We start from the raw sequence: 25,682 nt of genomic DNA, 5'->3' as shown, positions 1-25,682 counted from the left end.
TTGCCTATCAAGGCACCAGTTTGTTTAAGTAACAAATATTCTTCTATTTTTTCTAATATTTCTAACAGGGTAATAACTGACTCAAGGAGGATCCATGTGACTGGATACTTCTGCTCCTGCCTTGGGGTAATCCTTGCTCAAGGCTATTTCAGGGCTAGAGAAACCTCCTGGGGACCATTCCCAGCACAACTCTCCTAACCTGCAATGTGCACACAAATAATTCCCCCCAAATGTGGGGTCCCCAGTAGCAGATTCTGTAGCTCTGGTCAGGCAGCTTGGTTACATCTGGAACTGAGGAAGTTGAGGTCAGGAAAGACCTTGGCTGGACAAACTTTGTCTCATGGTCAGAACTCAGCAGGAGGCATTGAATCCCCAGATGTCCTGCAGGGTTGGATGTCCTGGAGGCTTGTTCCAGTCTGGTTTGCAAAGGTCAAGGCAAAGACAAAACCAAAACAACTCTGTGATGAGCCTGTGGTTGCCCCCAAGTGCCTGTTGCAGATGTCAGCAATGTGGTAGCAGAATTTCTAGAGTGGGAAAGGTGAAAGTCCAGAGATGAATGGAGAATCCTCAGTGTTCATTCCTCTCCCATCCCTGTGTTACAGCTGTCCTCCCATTCATCTTCAGCAGAAATCGAAAAAAATTGACAGATTTTTATGTCTGGGCAGTTGATTTGCAAATTGGTGATGTTCACTCAGGTGATGAATGGTCTCAGGTAATGCCTCTCTGCAAAAGCAGGATAATAGCTTATATTTAAGCAGTACACTTGACCCCAAATGCTTAGAAATTCATATAATCAGAGAAAAACGAGGCTGGGAAAAAAAGGATTCTTCTGAGGTCATCTGATTTGCCCTTCTGCTCTACTTATAACGCTTCTGACAGATGTTTGTCTCACCTGTTCTTAACCTCTGGCTATGGAGATCCCCTCTCTCTCCCTAAAATCTGTCTGTGCTGTGAGGAAGCTTTTCCTCATGTGGAATCTAAATCTCCTCTCTGGATAACTGAAGCCCTTCCTACTTATGCAGTCAGAGGGCACCTTCAAACCCCGTGGACATGCAGGGTGTTGGCAGAGGCAGGGCTGCTCTGGAGAAGGAAAAAAAGGCTTCTTAAAACAGAAAAGCAGCTTCATGTTGGGTAAAGGATGCTGTGGTTTCAATGTCCTTCATAAACTTTGTAATGGAGCAGCCTGACCTGGCTGAAGTTATCCCTGCTCAGGGCAGGAGGCTGGCTAGATGAACTTTTAAGGTCCCTTCAAACCATTCTGGGGTTCTGTGACAGTGTTGGGAAATGCTGGATTTCTTAAAAAAAAAAAAAAAAAAGGGGGAGGGGAAATAAAAGGCAGTTTGAGAGGAGGATGGAGATGTAAATGTGTCATTTCTGTCCAGGAGCTGATAATTGGGGATTTGTTGATTGTCATTACAATGAAATAAGATCAATGGGTGCATTCTGAAGCCTGATGAGAGTTCCACCCCTGGGATGCTCAGCAGAGGAGGCAGGGGATCCTTCCCCTCTGCCTTGGGGACCAGGCAGGTGAAAGCTGTGAGACAAAAAGCGTGGATGAAGAAAAGGAGGGTACTGGAGACTGACCCCAAAGCAGCCCGAGGGTGTCAGGGCTGTGGGGAGATGGAGAGGAGCAGGGATCCTGCTGGAACTTTGGCTGGCAATGAAGCCAAAGTTTGGTTTGTCCCAAACCCGGGGTGCTGCTGGCATGTCACCCTGGCCATCAGCTCAGGAGCTGCTCACACCCCAGGACTGCTCTCCTGGCAGATCCTGGCCTCCTCCTTCTCCTCATCCACCTCCCAGCCTAAGAGACTCCAGTCCCTGCCATGAAAAGCTGTCACCTCCACCACTGCAGCTCCCACCAGACATGCAGCACCAATATCTACCCAAGATAATCAAAGTGTCAGTCCCCAGCTCCTGCCTGGCTTCTGCCTTTTGCTGCTATTTTCCTTTCCTTTTGGCAGGAAATGGGGTTTGACTGTTTAAACTGCTGCATTCAGTCTCTTCCTGTTTTTCATGGCAGTGCTGTCACTTGGGGGAGAACAGAAATGTTTTCAGAGCTGACTGGCCAACAAAAGGCCTTGTGTGAAGAGCTGGGCAATATTTCCCCAACACTTTGCTACCAGAAGTGGATGTTTGGGTCCCAAGCCATTGTCTGAAGAGTGGCTTGGCTGTGAAGGCTTCCTGTGCTTCTGGTGGCTGTTGGTAACTCCCCAAAACCTCTTTGCAGATGCTGCTGTGGAAATCTCTGAGACTCCTGCACCATCTCTAGGCATTTGTTCCTCAAGTAGGCTCCTCCTGCTCTCTCCTGCTTTCCCTGCATCCCCTGCCCATCCCTGATGCCCACCAAGCAAGCAGTGCTGCTGTCACAGGGTTTAGCTGGATTCAGGAGGAGTTTTTGGATCAGTTTTTGGATTTGGGCATGTTTGGAGGCCAGCTGGGTGCACAGACTTTTCCTTTGGCAGCATGGGGATGAACACTGCCTGCTCCTTGGGGATGACCCTTGGGCTCCCTCCTGCTCCATCCCACCATGTTAGGAAGGGCCATTTCCAGCTCAGGAGGTGGAAAGACTTTGTGTAGGCTATGGGACAGTCAGCTTGGCTCCTGGGAAGAGGAGAGATGGCTGAGATTGTTTTGTTTTTCAGCCTCTTTCATATTCCTCTTCCTCCCAGGCTTGTGTTCACCATCCCTGGTGGTAACAGGACACAGAGCACCTCTGAGACACCAGGATGGGGAGCAGCAGGAGGATGGCTTACAGGGGGGTTGGCTAAGGCACAAAACCCCAATTTGCAGCCCAGGATCTCCTTGATCTTGGTGCTGTGCCCATCTATTGCAGGAAGAGGGAATATCTCCCTTGCTCTTACATTCCTCTCTGGCATGGTGGGAAGAAGAACAGGGTCATTTAGAAAGAAGGACCAGCTGGAGGTGCTGGAAAGAAGGGGGGTTTTGAGAGGAAAAAACCACTTTACAAGCAAAAAAGCAGGAATTGTCACCCCTATCTGTCACTTCTCCTATTTTCCCTTAGAAATGAAAGTTTGGGGGAAAAGGAGTGTTAGCTTTTGGTGAGTCCTTGGGAAGAGAAAGGTGTGGAAGGAGGTCCAGGCAGTCCAGGGGCCTTGGCAGCCCTGCCCATTTCTCCTGGTGAGTACATGAGCCTGACTCTTTCCCAGGGGGATGGATCAATCCCAGGGATGAGTTATCAGTTATTTTACCTCACAGTCTCCCTGTTTGCCAGCTGGGTTATCCTAAGTAAATCCCTGTGTGGGTCTCAGTGCCACTGGTGCTTGCACAACAGCACTTTTTGCTCATCCCAGTGTTGCAGTGTTGTGTCCCCAGGACGAGGTGAGAGATGAGAATCTGATTCCAAGTTCTTAGAAAGCTGATTTAGTATTATATTATATTATATTATATTATATACTAAAATTATATTAAAGCAAGAGAAAGGAGATATCAGAAAGCTAGACAAGAATGAATAATAAAAACCTGTGACAGACTAAAGAGTCTAACACAGCTGGATTGGGATTGGTTAGTAAATTAAAAACAATTCACATGTTGGGTAAACAATTCTTTAAATCACATTCTAGAGTGGCAAAACATGGAGAAATTGAGGCTTCTCATCTTCCCAGGAGAAGAAATCCTGGCAAAGGGATTTTTCATCAAATATCACAGTGACGTCCCAGCTGGACAGACCATGCACAAGTTTTGTGTACATGTCTTTACTCCAAATTTTACAGGCTGGTGTTTCTGATTCAAAGGGTTTGTGGATAGCTGAGGTCAGCTCTTGGTCAATTTTTAACAGCACTTTCTTCTTCTTCCTCTGAAAATGCAAATAAGAGCAGGAAACCCCCACAGAAATGATAAAGTTGAGTTTTTGGAAGGGCAGTACCCTGAGCAATGCTGAAATGCCTCTCTGGGAATGCTCACTGGAGACTGGGAGCTGGAGCAAACAGGCTGGTGGCTGCCAGATCTGTGTTTGTGCACTTGCTCCCATCAGTTTGTGTTGGATGCTGAGTGTGGTGTGTGTGCAGGGTGGGTGCTGGGCCCAGCAGCTGTGATAAGAGGTGACAAATGTCCTCCTGCTGACACTGGGGGCTGGAGAGGGTGGGATCTGAGCTGGGGAGGAAGAGGGACACAATCACTTCTGATTGTGACGGGGTGAATTATAACATCTGTGTTGTCTCACCCTTCTTGTGAGACTGAAAATGGAATAAAAGTTTTGAAAATGCCTCTCAGCTGCCCCAGCTCTGGGTCAGAAAAGGGCTCAATCCAACAGGTAGGGCTCTGGCTCAGGGTTTCTGCAGCTGAGCTCTGGGATTTGCAAATCTCCCCCTGCATCTTCCCCCACCAGCAGGCCTGAGCATCACCTCCCCTGCAAAGCTGGCTCTGCTCCGGGGTGAAAAACTTCCACAGAGAGAAATTCCAATTATCTCCCCTCAGGAGGCAGCTCAGGGAGCTCTCTCCAGGGAGATACACAGCTGGTATTTCTCATGGTTGTGGTGGAAGTGGCCAGAGATGTCTGGGGCTGTGCTCTTTGGAGAGCAACTGAGTTCATGTCTCCAGCGCTCCCAGTAAGGTCCTGGCCCCCCTGAACTGGGATTGGGAAATTCTCCCCACTGTGGGGTCAGCTCAGGCAGAGTGTGGGTTCATCTCTTTGCCCTGGGTGATGGTTCCCTCTCCCAGGTGCCACCTAAGGACAGGTCCCTGCCTCTGCAAAGTGCTCTGTGCTCCAGGCAGGGAAAAAAGGGGCTTTGGGTGCTCTCAGGGAGAGCAAAACAAAAAACTCTTAATCCCCTACATCAACAGAAGCTTGCACTTAAGGGCTGTAAATCAGGGCCTAATTGCGTGGAGAGGATGATTGCATTTGAGGTATTAAGTAGGTTTCTCAGTATTAAACACCTGTCCTTGAAAGGATACTGCCTGACCAGGGGATGCAGAAATAATTCTGGCAGTAATTAATTACCTTCACCCTGAAACACCCCCACCCTGAAACCTCTCCTTCACAAATCCTCATTGTCCTGGGGGAAAAAACCCAAACATGCCATTGGAAACAACCTCCTCAAACCCACTTATTTCCTTCCAAAGCACAAACCAGGAGGAAAGCCTGAAAGTGGCTGAGTGCCAACACAGAGCTGCTCTCTCGTGTCTGGGTGACCCCGCTCACACAAAATGCTCATTGAGGGCAGAGCAGGACCCAAGGCTGCTGGGTCTGAGATATTCCAGGCACAGCTCCCTCCCCCAGCATCCCTCCCATCCCTGCACCAGTTGGCTGTGCCTGAGCAGCTCAGCATCACCCCAGGTGCTGCAGCTCCCTGGTGTGCAGGTGAGCAGAGCGCCAGACCCTCCATCCCTGCGCCATCTCCCTGCCACAGGGACAATTAGATTTATTCCTAGGAACTGCTCTTGCTGCTTCCCCTGCCAGCAAAAACCCGGGCTGTTTTCTTCTGTGGTCGAGCCCTGAGGTCGTCTGTGGCTCAGCTTTGCATTTTTGGAGGCCTCCACGTGATCTGCTCTCATTCTCTTCCTCGCCAGGAGATCGGCGACTTCGCAAGGCTGACCTCGCCTTGCCTCGCCAGGAGGTCGCCTGGCAGGCCAAGAGGTTTGTGCAAGAGGGTTTTTTTTAAAGTTAGAAAAAAAAAAAAAAAAAGGCAGAGAAAGCAAACCCCAGATGTCCTGGAAGAGCCAGAAGCAAAATGACTCCAGCTCCCTTGGTGAGGCTGCTGCTATTTAAAGCAGCCGGAGCAGGGGAGGGTGTACAATGCCCATTCTGTTGAGGAGGAGGTCGAGGGGTGCTGGATTCAGCTTTGCTCTCTGGGATAAATCCTGCACAGACCCTTCCTCCCTTGCCTGATGCCAGTGGAGCTGTGGGGGTGAAACACAGTGCAGGCTCTGTCTCAGAACTTGGAGGCTCAGTGAAGACATTCAGCCTCCAGGAGCAATCTGATGTGTGTGTCTGTTTATTTCTATTCCAGGAGTATAACAAAAGACTTATCTGTTTTTTCCCTCCCTGAAATGTCTCTATTTATCCAAGCTGCATGGATGGGTTCCTATTGTACCTGGTAGGGTAACACAGATATTGGAAGACTGGATGGAGTGGAGATGGAGATGAAAAATCTGTTTTACTCACAGAGAGATGCCTGAGTCACATCTGACCATATTTCTGCCCCAGACATTCCCAGCCTGGCACCTGCATGGCTTTGCTGTTGGAGGATATAGCTTTTCCTCTGAGTTTGTTTGAGAAGCATTTCATTGAGAATGGGACAATCTTCGGGTAAGCTGGCAACAACTTTAGGACAAAATTTGGTGTTTACAGAGCCAGCACAGACCTGGTTGTGCTGCTGTATCCAGGTTCAGGATGGAGAGTTCCATCTCTGGAAGTGTTCAAGGCCAGTCTGGATGAGGCTTTGAACAACCTGATCCAGTGAAAAGTGTCTCTGCTCATGCCACAGGGTGGGACTGACTGGTCTTTAAAGTCCCTTTCAAACTAAACCATCCTGTGATTCTTTATTTAAAGAAATTCTCAACACTAGGAAAGGCAAGACAGCCAGATAGGCCTGGAACTGAATGGTAAAGACAGAGTTTGCTCTGTTTCCTCCATGCAGCACTGGGAGCTGGGGCAGCTGATGGAACATGTGGGTGACATTAGAGCAGTACATTGCATTTCCCCGTTTCAATGTCATTACCCCGTCGTTGTCAGTGATCCAAAATATAATAGGATTTGTACAGCTGATTTATCCTGTAAACAAGCAATATTAGCCAGGCACGTATTTGGACAAGGAGAGAGAGTGGGAGAGGCAGAGTGAGGGAATGTGCAGCAGGGAATAATAAAAATTCACTCCTCCTAATGAGGCAGTGGCCCAGTGTGGTGGTGTTTGAGGGTCCTCAGGACGAGAGAAGAGATGAGATCTTGACTCCAGGTTTCAGAAGGCTGATTTATCATTTTATGATATTATATTACATTAAAAGAAAATGTTATACTAAAACTACCCTAAAGAAAGAGAAAGGAGACATCAGAAGGCTAGCAAAGAATGAATAATAAAAACCTGTGACTGACCAGAGTCCTGGCACAGCTGGACTGGGATTGGTCATTAATTAAAAACAATCCACATGAGACCAAGCAAAGATGCACCTGTTGGTAAACCATCTCCAGAGCACATTCCACAGCCATCAGATAATTATTGTTTACATTTATTTTCTGAGGCCTCTCAGCTTCTCAGGAGAAAAATCCCAGCGAAAGGATTTTCATAAAATATGTCAGTGACAACCCAGCACTCTTGGGTTGGGGCTGTTGGTGGGGATCCCACCCCAGGAAACACAGGGCTGTGATTGTGATGGTGTCCCTGCTCCCAGGGCTCCTGCAGCCTCCCAAATGCTCAGTCCTGCTTCCAGATCCTGGAGCAGTTGGAGCTTCAGTGAATTGACACTGCCTGGAACAAACGCTCTGAATTCCTCAAGCACCAAGATCTGCACAGATAAGCAGCTACAAGAGGGAGATTTCCCTTTCAGGGCTCGAGTGCTTTAGTTTGTTGTTTAAACTGATAACCAGGGCTCTTTAAATGCACCTTCTGTGAGATGATGGCACCAGACACATCTCGATTCTCCCTGATACAGGATCTCAACTCTCTGTTATTTGTTGAGTGAGCCAAGCTCTCACCCTTTCCCGGTGCTGAAGAGCAGCAGCACATACATCTCGCTCATCACAGCACTTAAATCACCTTTGCAGGACCGTGGTGAGGCTTAATTAATGCTTTTAAGAGGCACAGGGCTCTCGGGGTGAAGGTGTTGCCTGCATGCAAAGCAGCCTTGTTCTTCCATTTCTGCAGCGCTGCTGGCGCGGGTGGCACTTTGCAGCCCAAATGATGAATTTTTTTTTTTTTTCCTGTGTAGCAAAATAATAATTATTGTGATTGCAGCAGCAGTGAATTGCCAGTGGTGCCATCAAAGGGAGGCAGCCAGACTTTCTCTGACCAGGTGCTGGTGTGCATTCAATAGGAATGAGAGGGCTGATCAGGGAAATGGGACATCCTTTAGGATAAAACGCAGCACCTTCTCTCAAAGGTGTCCTTCTGCTTACACAAAACCCCCTTTTCACCTAAGATTTCCTCTCTCTGGGACTCATTCTCCCCATCTCAGCTACAGCAGCACCAGAGAATATCAGTGCTGCTGTGTTTCAGGTGTGTAGCAGAGCTTTGCTGCTGGAATAAGTTCTTACAGAAGAGCTCTAGCAGCTTATTTGATCAATACTTCCCTTTTGAAAAATCCCTAAATGCTTATTTACCCAACAGCCCGTGCCAGTTTCAAAGGCAGAGTCTCCACACTCAATAATCTCTTTTTTTTGGGGTGTGAAAAATTTTAAGTGACTTTTTCAAAGCACTGATCTGAGAGCCACAGAGATGATATTCCTGTGTTTATCCCTCAACGCCGCAGCCACGTGATCCTCTGAGCCAGCAAGGGGAAGTTTATGGGACCACAGGAAAGCTCAGCTTCCTTTTACAGCTTTTACAGTCACACTTGCTGCTCTTCAGGTCACATCCATCCTTCTGGCTTGTAGGCATGAACCTCAGAGGCCACAGAGCTCTAGGGTGTGGTTTTAACCCCACCTGGCTTGGAATGCTGGGATTTGGAGTTGTGATGCTGGAAATTTTCTGGAGAGATGGAAATGCAATATGCAAAAGGGAGGTTTGGCTGTCACGGTGATGTTTGGGATTTGGAATGGGAAGGTCTCCATGAATGGAATATTTTATTTATTGTGTTTTATGATCTCGGTCTGCATTGCTGCTGGAGGTACTGTCCCTTCTCTGTGCCTACATCAGACTTCTGGGGCCTAACCAAGGCACTGGAAATAGCACTTAAATCACAATATGACTTTCCCTCATGGGGACATGAGCAATTTCCCTCTAATCACAGCATCTGAGAATGGTTAGGTTGGAAAGGAGCTTAAAGCTCACCCAGTTCCACCCCCCTGCCATGGACAGGGACACCTCCCAGCAGGGCAGGTTGCTCAGAGCCCACAACAGCCCAGTGCTGCTTCCAGAGCAGTCCCAGCAAAAGTGGGAACCAGAGATGGAGAACAAGCAAAAGCCAATCTTTGCAATTGTGTCACCATGGCTGTGATAGGGCCAGCAGATGCTGAAAGCAGGGCTCTGCATCTCAGAGGTGTGACAAAAAAAGGAAGGAAAGCAGCCAGAATTGTTTAAATTTTGTATTATTGGGCTCTAGAAAATGTGTAGGGGCTCACTAATGGATTTAGCTTGTGCACATCTTTGGGCACTTTAATCCTTTAAAAGGCAGGACTTGAAGGATGTTACATTTATAGCCCAAATTTACAGCACAATTCCTTTTATCCACAATTACTGATAATCACCCAGCTCTGCTGAGCAAAAGGCCTGGAGACTGAAGGAACCTGTTGCTCTCTGCAAGAAAGGCAGCCTCCTCTTCAGGAAATTGCAAATTTTACGAGGTGGAGGAACATGGTGTGGACTGTTGGGGAGCCTCAGACTCACAGCAGAGCAGGAACATAAATGCAGGCATAAAAAGTCTGTACTCCATTAAGATTCTGCAGCACTCTGGAAACTTGACACCAGTCCTTGAACTGATGCTTAAACTACAGACCTAAAACCCAAATGCCTGTACCAGTTCTAGTCAATTTGAGTAACTTTCCCTCTTGTTCTTGCGTTCCTGAGCTGTGTCTGAACGAAAACCTCTTCAGCACAGTGGGTGCAATTTCCCTATAATTGGTAAAGTTCCTGTAACTGCACTGTCATTTGTATATGGTGACATGTAATTGCACAGCAACCACTGCTGTGGGTGCACAAGTGAAAAGCAGCGTGCAATTAGAACGTATTTCCAAATGCTGGCTCTTGATCCAGCTCCTGTTGTATCACAGAGCACCCTGGGGAAACAGGCTGGCTATTTTTGGATGTCATCAGACTCCAGACTGACCACTGAAGAGGGGTGGGTTGGTGATCTGTGCTATCTTTGGTCGCTGCCCATCTCTTTGTTCACGAAGTTTTGAGCTGCAGATGACAAAGGTCTGCAACCAGGCAAACCTGCAGCCTTCTCCTGACCCAGGATGGGGAGTGTTGGAGCCCTGGATGCTGAGAATTTTAAACTTTCTGTGCTTAAAGGCACAGACCCACAAGAGAACACTGCATTTGACCTGAGGCTGTGGAGAAGGCTTCCAAAATTAATTTATTGCCCTGGGATTATGGGTGTGGAGTTGGTTAGAAGTGTGTAATATCACAGGGGGGAAAATTTAGAGTTTGGGGTTTTAGCATATAGAAATAAATATGAAGCAAGATGGAGGTTTTAGGGTGGAGGCAGGTTGTTCTTCTTTACCTTCTTCCTCCTTCATCTTCACCTTATTCTTCACCTTCTTCCTTCTTCACGGGTTTGGGTGATGTTTTGTAATTGGACAGAAAAGTCCACATTGCAGGCTTCAAGTGATCAGTTATTGGGTTAAAAGGGAAAATAATCCAGGTGTCAGCTCTTAATTGGATAGTTCAGTCTTAAAAGACCTTGTAACAAGAGATTGTTGGCCATTCTGTGCCTTCTAATGAAAGGCTGCAGAACTCAGGGCTGTGAGGCTGTAACATGAACTGAGTCTGAACATGAACTGCCATCTCATATGCCTTCAATCCATACCTAGAGAAACCAACAGGGGAGTGACAGACATCAAAATCCAGGAATGATGTGGCAGGAGAGGAAAGCCAGAGGGGCCCTGTCCATCCTGCGCTGGGATGTCACAGCTCAGCACAGCAGCAGGATGAAACATGATGGTTCTGCTGAGCTTCTGTGGGGAGAAAGGGCAGGTGGACCAAAATCCACTGATTTCACTGTAGGCAGCAAGGCCAGAAGCAGAGAAACTGCAGGAGAGAGAGGCAATCCAGCTTCAGGAATGCCAAGTACTAATGCCATGGGCAGGGCAAAGCAGCACCAACCAGGAGTTCACCTTGCCCTCCAACCATGCTCAAATCACCCAGAGAATGTGTGCAGGCAAACAGGAGCAGCACAAGCCTTGGGCACCATCCTGCTGCTGCTGGAATTTAAAGTCCTGTGTTTTGCAGGGAGATGGTTTCCATTATTTCCAGCTCTGCTCCGTGGGGATTTATGGTTCACTCCTGCTGTAAGTGCCCTAGACCCCAAATTTCTTAGCTTGTGTCTCTTCAAATACCATGAAGCTCCTGCTGGGAGGTTTTTCTATGTCTTCCATCTCTCTCTAGATTTTGAAATATCCTGTTGAGTGGACATGTGCCCACCTTCACCCTCAGTCAGCCCTTGCAGTCAGGCAGGAAAGGAGATCTGGCAGTCAGGTGATGGAAAAGACCTTGGATGTCTCCTTGCAAAGACTCAAATGCCTGTAACTGTTGATTTCTTACTGCTGCTGGCTCCCTGGCCCTGCTGGCAGCACAGACATCCATTAATGTGTGTTCCCTCCATCCTCTGCCTCAGCCAAGCCTGAGATAACAGCAGAGAGGAGCCAAGTACCTGCCACCACATGAAGACAGGGCTGTTAGGTATTAGCTGTAAATCAAAGGCAAGACTTGGCCACTGGGACAGCCTTTATCCCTGGTGAGTCTGTGGAATTGCTTTGGAGCCTGCTGAGATATCTGGAAAAAAAGGCTCCAGTGCTTTGATTGAGGAGGAAGATTCTGCTGGAGTGAAAGCAAGGAGGAGTGAGGGGCAGCTAATCCTTTATGGAGGCTCTTCCCCAGATGTGGATTAGGCTGTGTTTGATTATCAGGGGCTGTTTCAGAGGCAAACAGTGAAAGCAGATGTTTAAGGGACAATTGGTGTATTATGAGCACTGTTTGCCCCTGTCCCCTGATATTTGGTGCTTCTGCCACTCCTGCAGTGCCAGCACGCTCACTCCTGCTGGGAAGGAGATGAGGACAGACAAGGAGGTGATGGAATCAAATACTCAACCCTTCTGCTGAATTTGGGGGTTTTGGGAGCTCAGCGAATCCCTCCAGGACTGAGCCAGCACCAGCCTTGTAAAGCCATCCTCTCCAGGAGGGCTTGGATGTGTTAATTATTTATTTGATAGGTTTAATCCTGGAGGAGGCAAACACCTGCCAGAATCCTGTAAAGCAGGGCCATTCTCTTGCACATCCTTCCTGTTTCAGTGGAGACTGTGACACTTGGCCGTGCTGTCAGGGCTGCAGATGGTTGGTGACACAGGCAGAGGTGGCAGGAGCAGAACACAACCAGGTAGAGAGGCAGCTGGTGGGACTGGGAAGGGCATTTATACCCTGGGAGCTGCCAGTCCATCTCAGATGAAGATATTTTGGATGTTTAGACCACCTGTGCTTCTGAGTTACCCTGGGACAGGGTGGTGGTGGGAAATATTCCCTCATTTGCAAGTGGGAATTTGGTGAGGGATGATGAAGTGGCTGATCCCAGCCCAGCATTCCAACTGCAGGGCCCCCATTCCCTTCCAAGTTACCTCTGGCTGTGACTTTCTGGGCTGGATTTTACCTGCTCAGGATGTGAGAATTGCTGATATCATTCCCACCTCTTTCGACCTTCCCTTTGCCTCTCTCTGCTATCCCAGCCACCCTTAGGAGTGAATTCATGCCCTCACCTCCTCCTTCGTTCTGCAAAGTCGTTAACATGAAATTGCCAGGCAGAGAAGCTCCAGAGAGTTTAACGTGGCTACTTTATATTGCTGCTAGGAGTGTCTGGAATTGAAAATAAACCTGTGCTTGCAACTCCTGACCCTTTCATCATAAATCCAAACTTCTTTACGTGTCTCTCTTTGCTGCAGAAGATGACTGTATTTCTGTCTCTACAAAGGCCTGTGTGCAGCTGAGAGCCACAGCTGTGCAGGAGCTGGGTGCTGTTTATTTGGAGGGTTTTGCTTGCTGGCTTTTTTTTTTTTTCTTTTTTTTTTTTGGCAGATGATCCTCAGAGGAAATAACCCAAATGTGTTCAATGAAAATAGTTTTCGTGTGGCTTGCTGGCCTTGCTCCTGTTCCTGGGGGAGGGTTGTCCACATGGCAAACCAGCAAGGCTCTGATTGCTTCTCTGGCACCCAACCAGCAGCACACAGAGTTCTAGATTAGTTTGGGTTGCAGGTGACCTAAAGACCATCAGATTCCACCCCCTGCCATGGGCAGAGACACCTTCACCTATCCCAGGGTGCTCCAAGCCCTGTCCAACCTGGCCTTGGACACTTCCAGGGATTCAGGGGCAGCCACAGCTGCTCTGTGCCAGGGCCTCCCCACCCTCATCATAAACAATTTCTTCTTTAAACTTAGTGTGACTCTAACTTCTTTAAAAAATCTGCCCCCCCCCTATTTCTGTGTAAGCCCTTCTTATAAGGATGTGCTGTCCTGTAAGTAATGCCAGGGGAAAAAAAGATGAAATAAATGGGCTTAAATTTAATTTTGTGTCAGTGTGGGATTATCAGCCCCATTAAGGGTAGTTCTGAGTTCAGCTGGAGCCCAATCAGGTGCAGGAGGAACTACCCAGTGGCAATTAGATTAATGAAACCTCAACAGGTTGGAGAGGGGCTGCAAATCAGCCACAGGTGTTTGTGCTTAACGCTGAGATTTTGGGGGCTGTGTCCTCCCAGGCTCCTGCCTGCGATTGGGAGGGTCTGGATGGAAAGAAAGGCAGACAGAGGATGCTGTAGGTCCTGTTTGGTCTCAAGTGCTTCAGCTGGGGGGGTTGGTTTTGGTTGTGCCTCCCACTGTGCTAGCTCTGCTGGATTCATCTCATTTCACTGCTTGTCAGAGTAATTTTCCCTGGTTTGGGATGGAGTTTTGCACCCTGCACTTTGGGTGAGATGTCTGCTGGCACTATGAAGCTTTTCATCGTCTTGGTGGTGGAGAAAGCTGTCTTGTTTTCCTTGGAAACTTCCCTCCTTTTCCCCTCTTTCTGCTGTTTGGGAGTTTCCTGCCTTCAGCCTGAAGTGGTTATTTCCAGCTTGTCAGGCCATCAGAGTGAGCACTTAGCCAGTTTGATTATACCCCTAGAAACACACATTGTGCTCGTTTCCCAGATTAAGAGTTTCTGGGCAAATTGGGCCTGACTTGGAGACCTGGACTCTTGGATCTTACATCCACAGAACAATTCAGCTTGGAGGGACATCAAGGGGCCACACAGTTGGGCTGAGGGGTCGAGTCTGGCCTGAGGGGATCATCTGGAGTAGTTTTGTGCTCACCTGGCTCTGTTGGAAGGTGAATTTCCAGTTTGGTTGGGTGGTTCCTTCTCTGACACACCTCCTTTCCCTGCTGATTATGGATTTTCATGTACTAGAACTGGGTTGCAGATTTATTTTGGACTTGTTGCTGTCATTTTGGACTAGCAGCATCCTGCCTGCTGCTGCTGGAGGCTGCTGATCTGCTCCCTAATTGCTCTTTTAGCTCTGCTAAAAAGGGTAGTCCACAAACACTAATGACTCCTGCAGGCCAGAGCTCAGGCTAGCTGATCCCTCCTAATGGCCCTTTGAATTCCTCCTAGGTTTTATGTATTTATAAACACATTTAGGACGCATTATTCTTCTATTCAGCAAAACCATCTGTAATTATTGCCCGTAATTGCTGGGTGAGGATAAAATGAATCAGCTATCAGGCTTTTACTGCTGGTGAACTCAAGCAGGGACCATCACTTTTTTTAGCTGTGTTTCCAGGAAGATGTGAGCTCAAAGAAAATTGTCGTGGTCCTTTAGTTCTGGTATTTCAAAACTAGGCAACCTTCCTGTACACTTCATTATTGCTTCTCCAGGCCTTAGCAAAACATTTTAAGTGTTAAAATCTGTGAGTAGCCCCGGAGAAGTTAATAAAGTCCAACTGCTCTGGCAGTTGTGTGCTGGGATATTTGGAGTTTTATTTGATTTATTCCGTGGAGATCTGTGACCTGTGTTAGCTTCACCGGCCTTGATGGTGCCTGAAGGTAGAAGAGCTGCCTGTGCCACGTTCCTGCTGTGTTTCTGGAACTCCCTGAAGCCCAAGGAAACACCCTTTAACTGGACATGACATTAATTTAAGTGAAGGGATCCCAGTGGAGCATCTATGTGGTGAAAATGCTGCTGGAGTTCAAATGCAGTGGGTGTTGGAGCTCAGGCAGCAGTATTGATGGACAGGGGGTTTTCTCTGGTTGTTGGGAGTTCATGGATATCTCAAAAAAAAAAAAAGCTGGAAATCCCCCGTGGTAGCTGTGGAAGCTTCCCTCCTCTCCAAAGAACTACAGGGAATTACAGCATCAGAGTAAGACAGAAAATGACAGAATGGTGTGGGTTGGAAGGTGCCTTCAAGGGAGGAAAGATGGGTGCTAATGTCCTTACAAACAACTCGATGGGTGAGGGGTCTTTAGGAGGAATGAGTGTTAATGTCTTTGAAATGGGCCTAAATATCTGTGCCAACCACAAAAACAGGGAATTTTAGCTAAGGTTTGAACTCTTGAGCTTTAGGGTTGGACAAATGGGTCTGGGTAAAGTCTGTGTCACTTCTGGTGGATCCCCTGAAGGCAGACAGCCAAAACTGCCGAGTTTTGGGGGAGATGATAGGTTTAAGGGGAAATGTGGTGGTTTGGGAAGGCTGCACCTTCCTGGTAATGGGGAAAGGAAGAGGATGAGTTTAGGATAAAAGGAGGCTGTGTCCTCTGAAACCTAGAGAGAGAAACCCCATGGGGGTATGCCCCGGTGGGCTCTCTCTCCATTTATTCAAATAAAATTGCAGAACTCCTCTGTCTCTTTTATGGACACTGGCTTTTCACAGCGTGTTTTTCCTCACACCATCCAATCCCACCCCTTTGTCCTGGGCAGGGGGCAGGGACACTTTCACCTGTCCCAGGTTGTTCCAAGCTCCATCCAACCTGGCCTTGGGCACTTTCCAGGGATCCAGGGGCAGCCACAGCTTCTCTGGACCATGTGTGCCAGGACCTCATAGCCAACAATTTCTGCCCATCTAACACTGCTCTCTGGCAGTTTAAAGCAATTACCTCTTGTCCTCTCCCTCCATCCCTTGTCCCAGGTTCTGCTCCAGCTCTCTTGGAGCCCCCTGAGGCATTAGAAAGGGCTTCAAGTTCATGATATTTAATTCTTACCATGGTCCCTTCTGCAAATTTGGCCTGGGCTGACCAGCTGACCACCTCTTGCTCGGACAGTGCCTGGACACCCCTCGGAGGATGATAATTTCCAAGATGACACATAAGCAACCTGGCTGAGTTTAGAATTAGGAGAGGAGTGGTTATTTAGGCTTTGTAGATGTGATCCTTGGGGTTGGATTCTGGGTCCAGAGAACAGGTTGGGGTCTATTTTATTTGCCAGTGCAGATTTAGCTCAGTGGTTCTTGCTCTGGATCTACAGGAATAGTGTATTTTTTTTAATTTTTTTTTTTTTTTTTGACAGAACTTGGGTATGTTTAAGACATTTTCAGCAGACTTGCACTTGATTGGTGAGTCCTGACTGGTACAGCAGTAGGAAAAAGGCTTAATGTAATGTATCCTGCTGGGCTGTCATTCAAGAGAACCAACTTTCCAGTTCTCCTTCTGGCTGTAACTCATTGTGTAACTTCAGAGAGTTTTCTTTTCTTTTTTCCACCTCTTTCTCCAGCCCTCCTTGATTTTTGTCAGCCTGCATAAATTACAGGCACTTTACGCAATGGGTGGATGCTTCCCAAATGGCTGAAAAATTGGTGACTTCAGCTGTTTACCCCCTTCTTCTTTCTTCCTTTGCAGCTGTTAACAATTGATGACAATTTCTGTGGCCTGGATATGAATGCCCCCTTGGGAGTATCATCCATGGTGCGAGGACTCCCCATTTTCACTGAGGATGGGGACAGGATGACCTCGGTGATTGCCTACGTCTACAAAAACCACTCCCTGGCTTTTGTGGGCACCAAGAGTGGGAAGCTCAAGAAGGTAAGACCTACGTGGTCCTCTGACTCAGATTTTCATATTTTAATGGTGGTTTAAGTGTTGCATCGTGCATGAGTGCGGTCCTTGTCCCAAGGTGCTCCTATTTTGAGGATAAAAAATGGTTTGGTTGGCAAAAAAAACTGTGTTTCACCCTCAAGGGATAGAGATGATCTGAGAAAGGATAAAATCCTCTTTCCAAGTGGTTATTCATCAGGAAATTAATGCTTCAGAAGTCAAACCACAGTCACAGATGGACGTGATGTAATTTGCATCCAACAGAATTTTCGGTGTTCAGACCATCTCTAATTGAGTGAGAGATCACAGGGTGTCTGTGCATGCTGGAGAAAATCAGACTGGGGCTGAAGTCTGGGAAACAGGATCCACGCTCTGGAGATCTTTCTTCAGGGCAGTGTGACCAGGCTGTGATCTCACCACGAGCCCAGCACGGGATCAGCGGCCGCCCCGCTGACGTCAGGCTGGGGTTTGTGCTGAAGGAAGAGGGTTTGCTTCAAAGGAAAGCTGTGTCCTGAGCCATAATGGGCTTTGTGTTCATGGCTGGTGCCACACAAACAAATCAAGAGTGTGTTTGTGCTCCTCCCTGGGCGTTCTCACTGAAATGTGCCCGTTGCATGGCTGGGGTTTGCCTTGTGAAGCCCCCAGAGAGGCTGGGGAGGTGGAATCCTCTACCTGTGGCTTTCCCAAGGAAAGATGAGTTGTTGGAAGTGGGCTAATGATGGGCCCTGGCTCCATTTCAGCCCCTCTGTGCCAGTCTGACAATGTTGGTCTGAATGTTCAGCCCAGGGGTGTGGTAAGACATTGCCTGTGCAAGGAGATGGTGGCTTGGTCATGGAGATGGAGGAGAAACTGGGAAGGGAGGTTGGGCAGAGCCTGGTGATGTTTCAGGATGTTGTTTCTCTTTAAATCCCTTTTGCAAGCAAAGACCTTCAAGCTGGGGCAAATAAAGTGCTGTGAAAAGGTGACCCACTGTGGCTTGTGGGGAGTGAAGGGAGTTGTTTGCTCACAGATGCTTAAGGATAGTTGGGAATCTCTGGTTTTATTCCTCTACCTGCTTCTTCACTTGAAAAGCAAATCTGGGCTGTAAATTCAGATGGCATTTCCCCCATGCTGAGGGAGGAATGGGATCCTGCCCCTGGCAAATGTCTCTGGCTTTGCTCGAAGCAGAGGAAAGGCTGCTCATGCTTTTGAAAAGAAAATATGGTATTTTTTTTTTTATTCAGGCATGTGAAAAGGAGCCAAATTGTTTTTAAAATGGTCATAATAAAAATAATCTCCTCCCCTGGCTAATTAGCTCTTGCTTCCCTGTCATGTGTGATATCATAATAAACTGTTCAGTTCTCCAGTCAGTCTCTTGGAGGGAGGGAAATGGGGCAGCTGAGATCTGAATGGTAAATATCAAAAAGACCTAAACTCTTAATGACTGCTCTCCCTGCACTCACAAGCTTTCGGTTGGGGTTTTTTTTGGCTTCAGGAGAAGAAAACTCAGCCACAGCTCTGTCTTTGCCTTTGCAGGTCGCACTGCAGAGTCCAAGATCTGATTCCCTTTTAATAGGGGAAAAAAGGAGAGAAAGCTTTCTGTGCTTTATGGAGTGTGGTAGGGAGCAGGGACAGCCTTATAGGGTAAAGAATGAGGAGAGGAGAGCAGAAGTGGCTGATGTAACTTGAGAAAGCTTCATTTTATTCCCTTTTTCCTACCATGCTGGATATTCAACTTGTGGCAGTTCTCACTTTGGGTGAGTTGGAGCAGGGTAGGAGCCTTGGGCTGAGATTTGCTCAGGTGAATGAATTTCCTCCAAAGAGGCAGAACACAAAGCAAAATGAGGCTCCCCTAACCACGTGTGATTGTTTTGGACCAGTTGATCCAGACTCCTGGAAACCTTTCTATCCAGCCCAATCCTTGCTGTGTCTTCTCCAACCCCTGACTCTGCTCCTCACATTGTCCCCCTCCAGTGCTCTCGAGGCTGTCTGACCCTGGGACAGCAACCTGTCACCTCCTCTGGGTGGTCTGGCACTCAGGACTTTCCCCTGATGCTCCTTGACCCCTGCCATGGGCCTTTGGATGCTTTGGTTTCCACCTTGGCTCATTGATCAGGTGCTGCCAGGAAAATGCTGCACTGGGATTGCAGCTCCAGCATAATCCATTATTTCAGCATGAAGTTTGTTTTCTCTTCAAAAACACTGGTAAATTGGAGTAAGCCTTCTAGGATTAGATGAAACTCCTGGACAAATCCCAGGAGCTGGGATTTCTTTTTCTTTTTTTTTTTTTTCTTTTCTTTTGGTGCTGTTGGGTCCTACCAGGTGTGTCACACTCTGCTGCTTCTCCTGGTGCAGTGCAGCTCCTCGGTCAAGCTGCAGTGGAATATTTGGGATGGCATGAAAGAGGAGTTCTGAGATTATCCCCAAGACAGCAGGATTTATTCTGTGCTTGGAAGACTCGCTGCAAGTCATTACAAGGTGGTTTTGGAGAAACTTTGCTGCTTTTTTTTCCCTGCAGTTTAAGTATTTTCCTCTCTGTGTGGATTTTTTTTTTTTTTATGTATGAAAGTGGCAGACTGTGTATCAGATTTTGATTTATGTGATCCATGAATGCTCTGCAAAATACCCACAGTCATAAAGCAATATCTGCTAGTTGATATACAAATGTCACATGTGTCAAAGGAATTTATCCAGTGGCACACACAACTGAAGGAAAATATTGTGCTTCACAGGAACATATCATTAAAATGAATACTAGCAGAGGATCAGGAGTCTGCCCATGTAACCAAGACAACAAAGAGGGAAAGAAAAGGAAAAACCAAGATAGAGATAGGGTAGGGAAAGTGTGAGTGAAACCGAATGACACGCTTGGCCCCAGCTATTTCACTGCCCCAGGCAAAATACATTTTGCAACCCCTGCTCAGGCACAGAGCTCCCTGTGCAGTCCATCAGGAAGGCACAGAATAATGTGCTGGAGAAATATTCCCTCCAATTCTGCTGCCTTGTCCACGGCACAGCCCTATTGTATTTGTGGGGCTCCCAGATGAAGGAGGGAATGATCTGACTCCATGCTCCCAGAAGGGTAATTTATTATTTTATGAGACTATATTATATTAAAGAGTCCTAAACTATACTAAAGAATACAGAAAGGATACTTACACAATGCTAAAAAGATGAAAACTCCTGACTCTCTGCAGAGACCCAACACAGCTTGGCTCTGATTGTCCAAAGAGTCAAAACAACCCACACCAGAATCCAATTAAACAATCTCCAAACACATTCCAAAGCAGCAAAACACAGGAGAAGCAAATGAGATAAGAACTGTTTTCCTTTTTCTCTGAGGCTTCTCAGCTTCCCAGGAGAAAAATCCTGGGTGAAGGGATTTTTCCAGAGAATGTGAATGTGACACAGCCCAGCCCTGCAGAATGAAGAAATAAATAGGAGAAAAATGAAGAGCTGTGGAAAAGGAAAAATTCTCCCTGTCCATATAAAAACCACTGTCCCTACATTAAAGGTTTCATGGGGTTTGTGGCTTCTTCAGGATGGAGAAGGATGGCCCAGGGAGGAGAAGTTCAGTCCTTTGCTCTGCCAGGAACTTCTGCTGTGTCTCCATGTCTCGTTTTCTCTGCAGCAAATGGCAGGGAATGTTTTCCTTGCTCAAAGAGTGCTGGAGAAAATGAATGTGTTAAGGGCTGTGAGGTGTGTGATCAAACAGCTTAATTCAACAGATCAGGTGGGATGGAAAACCAGCTCCTGACCACTCGTGGCATTGTTTAATGAGAAATGTTCAATCTTGATGTGCTTTGGTTAGCACCCAGTGTCTGATTTCCTCCTGTGCTGGCTGTCTCATGGTGTTCCCATGTGTCTGTACCACTTGGGTGCTGAGTGTTCCCACAGTTTAGTGCAATCCAGGGATCCTGATGGGCTTCCTTGGCTGCAAACCCCTCTGCATCCCCCCTGGGGAAGGCTTCAGGCAAAACCCGTGGCTGAAATGTAGTTGGCAACCCTGAGAGTTTTTAGTGATTTCTTCCAGGAGATGCAAAAAGAAACTTGAGTTTAAATGTCTGGTTTGTCTCCCTGCAAACAGCACAGGAGCTATTCCTGGGGATGTTCTCCCTACAAACCACTTTGCTGTGAAACAGCCAGGTGCCAAAATTCCCTGGCTTTTGATTTTTCCTTTGCTCACTCTCTCGTTCACACCCAGCTCTTCAGTGGCAGGAGAAAAGCAGGGATGTACCCATGGGCTTGGCTTGGGTTTCTTTCCTGGTGCCACTAATACCTGGCATCACTAAGGGAATGTAGCAATATTCCATATTCCTTGTATTCCCTCCCCAGGCACTTAATTTATGGGTCACTGCTTCTGTACAGATCATTTCCAGTCAAAGAAATACAGCTTGCCTGCAATAATTCTGTGTGGTTGGTGCAGGTGTAAAGGGAGAGTTGAGCTTACAAAAATGTCAGCCTGGGAGCAGCCCCAGGAATTGCATTTCTCACAAAAAAAAAAAAAAACAAAAAAAGAATCTGGTCTATTTTGAAATGTTTATTTGATAATGGAGTAGTGGAAATTTTCATTTATTTGAAGCTTCCCTGGAAGAAATTGTTTGGTTTCTTTTTATTCCATCCAAATATTTCACTCAAAGCCTTTTCTATGCTGAATTCCTTACAGAGAGAGAACTTTAACTTAAAAACCAACACTTTCACTCTGTGGGCTGTATTTAATTTTTCATCAAATCAAATCAGTTTGTGGTCTTTGAAGGGTTTTTAGATGTAGAATAACGTGTTGGGTGAAGGTTTTCATTTGGACCCAACAGCTCTGAAATCTGGCCAGCAGTTCCCACCAGGTATCAGCTCTTTTTAGAACATCCTCAGTATTGCCCAGTTCCATGGGTTATCCACCCTCTGGATAACCCTGAGCCCTTGGGACCCTGCTTTCCCTGGATCCAGAGAGGAAGCACCACAGGGAGAATTTAAAATGTGGGAGCTGGGATTTGCAATTCTCATTCTGGCCCCTCACAGTGGTGTTGGGAAGTGCTAAGCTGTGACTGGAAGTGTTCAAGGCCAGGTTGGATGATGAGGTCTCTGGGGTAGAGATGACCCCGAGGTGTTGGAAAGTCTCTTTTTCCCAGTCCTGAGACTGAAGAAGAAGACAGGATTCCTTGGCTCTGCTTTTCAAGGTTGTTTATTTTCTCTTATCTGTTCCATTCTTTCTCTGCCCTGCTGAGATCTGTCCAGCAGGTCGGGTTGTGGCACAGTCCCTGCCCTTGGGCTGGTGCTGGCTTTTTATACTAAGAACCACGTGTACTTTATTTACAATCATTTCCCAATACCTATCACCTGTGTTAGACAGTCTGTCTCTGCTCTAAACCAATCCAGAAGTGCCACCATCACAGCAGAAGATGGAGGACAAGAAGAAGAAGGACAGGACATGCCCAGATTCCTCCATCTTGCCTCTTGAACCCCCATTCTAAATCCCCAAAATTCTACTTTTTCACCCTGTGACAAATTCACTGTCATTCTACTCAAACTCTTGTGGCTTGTAACTCCTCACACAAAGTTGGGAATTGTTTCCATGGGCTAAAATCAAAGGCACAGGTGGTTTTGACTCCATGCCAAGGTCTCTGACCCCCCTGCCAGGGTCTGGAATCACCCAGGGCAGCCAGAGCAATGTCCTGGGTTCTGAGAGTTGGATGGGGCTTGGAGCAACCTGGTGGAATGGAAGGTGTCCCTGGCCATGGAATTGGTGTCCCAGTTCCAGCCAGGGGGTTGGGATTTATGCCCTATCTGAGGAGGGGGCAGCTCTGGGATTGCCATGCAGGGAATGTCAGTCTGGTGGTAGCTGCAGGCACAGCCAGAGACCCCCACTGCTCCTCCAGGCCAGGGGGATTCTGAGTACACACAAAACAAAAAGCTCTGCTCAGTTTTGATACTCCCTGGAGGGAATTCTGCAGCTGACAGCTCTGTGTGAATGCCAGCAGGGAATCTCTGCTCCCTTTTCTCCTTCCCTCTGCTGCCTTTAAAGACTTGGGGATCTTCTGAGTTTTATTTTTTTCCCCCAGCTGTTTGGCAGGTGGACTTGACTGCTCTGAAAACATACTGGAGAGGCTCTGGCTCCTGCTGGGAAGATGGTTTCTGCAAGAGGGCTGGTTCACCCAGGCCTCTCCTCACAGCTTCCTGAGCCAGCAGGAGTCCAGGTGCTTCACTGACTAGTGATGGAGTGATGCTGGTTCCTGTCAGAATTTGATGTTTGTAGTTGTCTGTGTTCTACCTTGATGTGCAGCCCCTCTTTGAGAAGTTGTTGCCAGCTTAGATGACTGGAAATCAGTTAATTTTTCTGGCTGAAGCACTCAAAGTTGTGGTTTTGGTAGCTGTGGTGAACTTGGCACTCGTGTTGGGTGAAAGGGGTGGTGGGAAGTTATTGGTTTCTCTGGGTGTGGATTGAAGGCACTTGAGATGGAAGTTCATGTTCAGACTCAGGTGTTTATTATTTCTTACCAGTAAAACAGTCTCACTACTGGGAGTTGAGCAGCTTTTCATTAGAAGGCACAGAATGACCAACAATCCCTTGTGACAAGGTCTTTTAAGACTAAACTATCCAATTAAGAGCTGACACCTGGATTATTTCCCCTTTTAACCCAATAACTGATCCCACAGAGCTGCAATGGGGACTTTTCTGCCCAATTACAAAATGCCACCCAAACCATGGAGAAGGAGGAAGAAGAAGCATGGAGAGGAAACCCAGGATGGCACCCTGTGCCCTCCATCTTGCTTCCATCCACAACACACTAAAAACCCCAAACCCTCAATTTCTCACCCAGTGACACACCTACCCTACTCTGTATAATCTATTTCACACTTTTGTGGATTTCAGTCCATCTTGAAGTCTAGGAAACTTTCTCCATGGATGAGGGTCAAAGTCAGTGCTCCCCTGGGGGTCAGGGCACCCCAGAGCAGACAGAGAAATATTCCCAGTGGTGCTCTGGATTTCCACAGGAATCAATGTGGACATTGGGCAGTGGCACAATTTCTCCTGGGTCATGTAGTAATCATTGTCTAGTGATCATAAAGTCCTCAAACATCACCTAAACGTGAATGGACTCTGCTTCCATGGGTGAAATCAGAGATGCAGGGTATGCAAATATCTGTGCCAGTAGATGGAGGGAAGGTGATCACCTTGGGCTCAATTGCCAGGCTACATCCAGATACTGCACCCAGTTTTTGGCTACTCAGAGCAAAAGCTTTGTTGACAATCAGAACAAGCTCAGGAAAGGGTCGAGAGTTTGGCCAGAGCTGGAGAACCTGCCCTGAGAGGAGGGGATGAGAGAAATGAGCTTATTCAGGCTTGGATGAGAAAATGTGGAGGGACCAGGTTACAGCATTCCCATGCCAAGAGGGAGGTCATTGAGGAACTGGAGACAGAGTCTTCGTGTTGGTGAGGGAGGAGAGGATGTGGAACAGCAGGCATGAGAAAATACCAATTTGACACAAGGAAAAGCTTTTTGTCCATGAGGACCTTGAAGAAGCAGTTCCTGTTCTTGGAGACTTTCAAGGCCAGAAGGGACAGAACAACCTGGTCTGATCTCCCAGGAGAACCTGCTTTGAGCAGGAGGTTGGGTTAGAGACCCTGTGAGTCCCTTCCAGCCTGGGTTACCCTGTGATCCTTTTTCTGCCCTAAACCCACACCAGAGGGGCTCTGTCCAGGCCCTGAACTGGTGCAGCCAGCACTTGTTTGAAACACCCACTGAGGGTTTCATCACTGCAGGTAGCTGCTTTGCCTCTCACATCCCTCATTTCCCTCATTTCCATTACTCTGAGACTTCCAGCGACAACTTCTCCCCGTCTCACACTGCAGCTTGTTGCAGTGCCTAACTGCAGGAGGAAAACTCCTTTTTTTTTTTTTTTTTCCCCCTGTGACATGAAGGCTGCTGTTCCTGGGAAGAACTGGAGCCTCCTTTTTGGCAGAGAGCAATTAATTTTCCACGTCTCTCCTTCGAATACCCCTCTCTGCTTTCTGACTACTCAGCAATCTCTGTGCTGGCTGAGCTGTGCTTTCACTGGGTGCTTTTCCTACATGTGTTGAGTGCTGCTCTTTTTTTTTTTTTTTTTTTTTTTGGATGTTCTGGTTTAGCTGTGACTCAGAGTCTTGTCAGAGATGGAATCTTGTGATCATGCAGTGAGATTTGCAAATAACTGTCTAATCCCTCCAAATTCTACACCAGCAGTTCTGCACTGTGTTTTTGCTCCCAGCTCCAGGAGAAAGAGCAGGCTCCAGTGAGCCCACTGCAGCAGGGAAGGCAGCAGGCTGTGCCTTCATCTCTTCAAACCCTTCCTTTAAATGCAGCCTGCATTTGACAGCTCTGCAGAGCTGGGTTTCCCTTCAGAGGGCTGAGGATGAGCAGGCAGGGGGATGTTAGTGACAAAACCAAATGGGAGGGGACAGGTAACAACATCCTGCTGCCTGTTCCTTGCTGGAATCCATGGGTCCTGCAGCCTCCTGGGGGACAGCTGGCTGTGTCACCTGCCCTGTGGTGGTGGCAGGTGATGTTCTGTATGGTGTCAGCAGATCTGTGGGGTGTTCAGGCTGTGGAGCCTGGCATGGCTGTCCTGCCAGTGGAGATTGTGCAGGGGTGGGATACAAGGCAAAACAAATTCATTCCCATGTCCCTCTGGTCCATTTGCTTCTCTTTGTCCCTTTGTTCTCAGGGAAATGCTGTGGCTGGGACATCAGGTGATCAGCTGTGGTCTTCACCTGCTCCTTCTGCTCTGCAGCCTCCAGAGAGGCTGTGGAGCTCTCCATGCACTCCAGTGAATTCCCAGATGGATGCCCAGCCAAA

The 25,682-nt window shown here is 47.6% G+C and overlaps 1 protein-coding gene across 1 annotated transcript in view; it reads left to right on the top strand.

Annotated features, from left to right (window-relative positions):
- PLXNA4 (plexin A4) overlaps positions 1-25,682 on the top strand; it is a 474,394-nt gene that overhangs the window by 35,515 nt on the left and 413,197 nt on the right. Inside the window, exon 3 of the mRNA XM_059847574.1 lies at positions 16,678-16,860. Coding sequence (XP_059703557.1) covers positions 16,678-16,860 — 183 coding nt within the window. The remainder of the gene's footprint in view (positions 1-16,677; positions 16,861-25,682) is intronic.

Source organism: Haemorhous mexicanus, chromosome 5 (assembly GCF_027477595.1).
Source record: "Haemorhous mexicanus isolate bHaeMex1 chromosome 5, bHaeMex1.pri, whole genome shotgun sequence".
Lineage (NCBI taxonomy): Eukaryota > Metazoa > Chordata > Aves > Passeriformes > Fringillidae > Haemorhous > Haemorhous mexicanus.
This window is presented reverse-complemented; position numbering and strand designations above follow the sequence as displayed.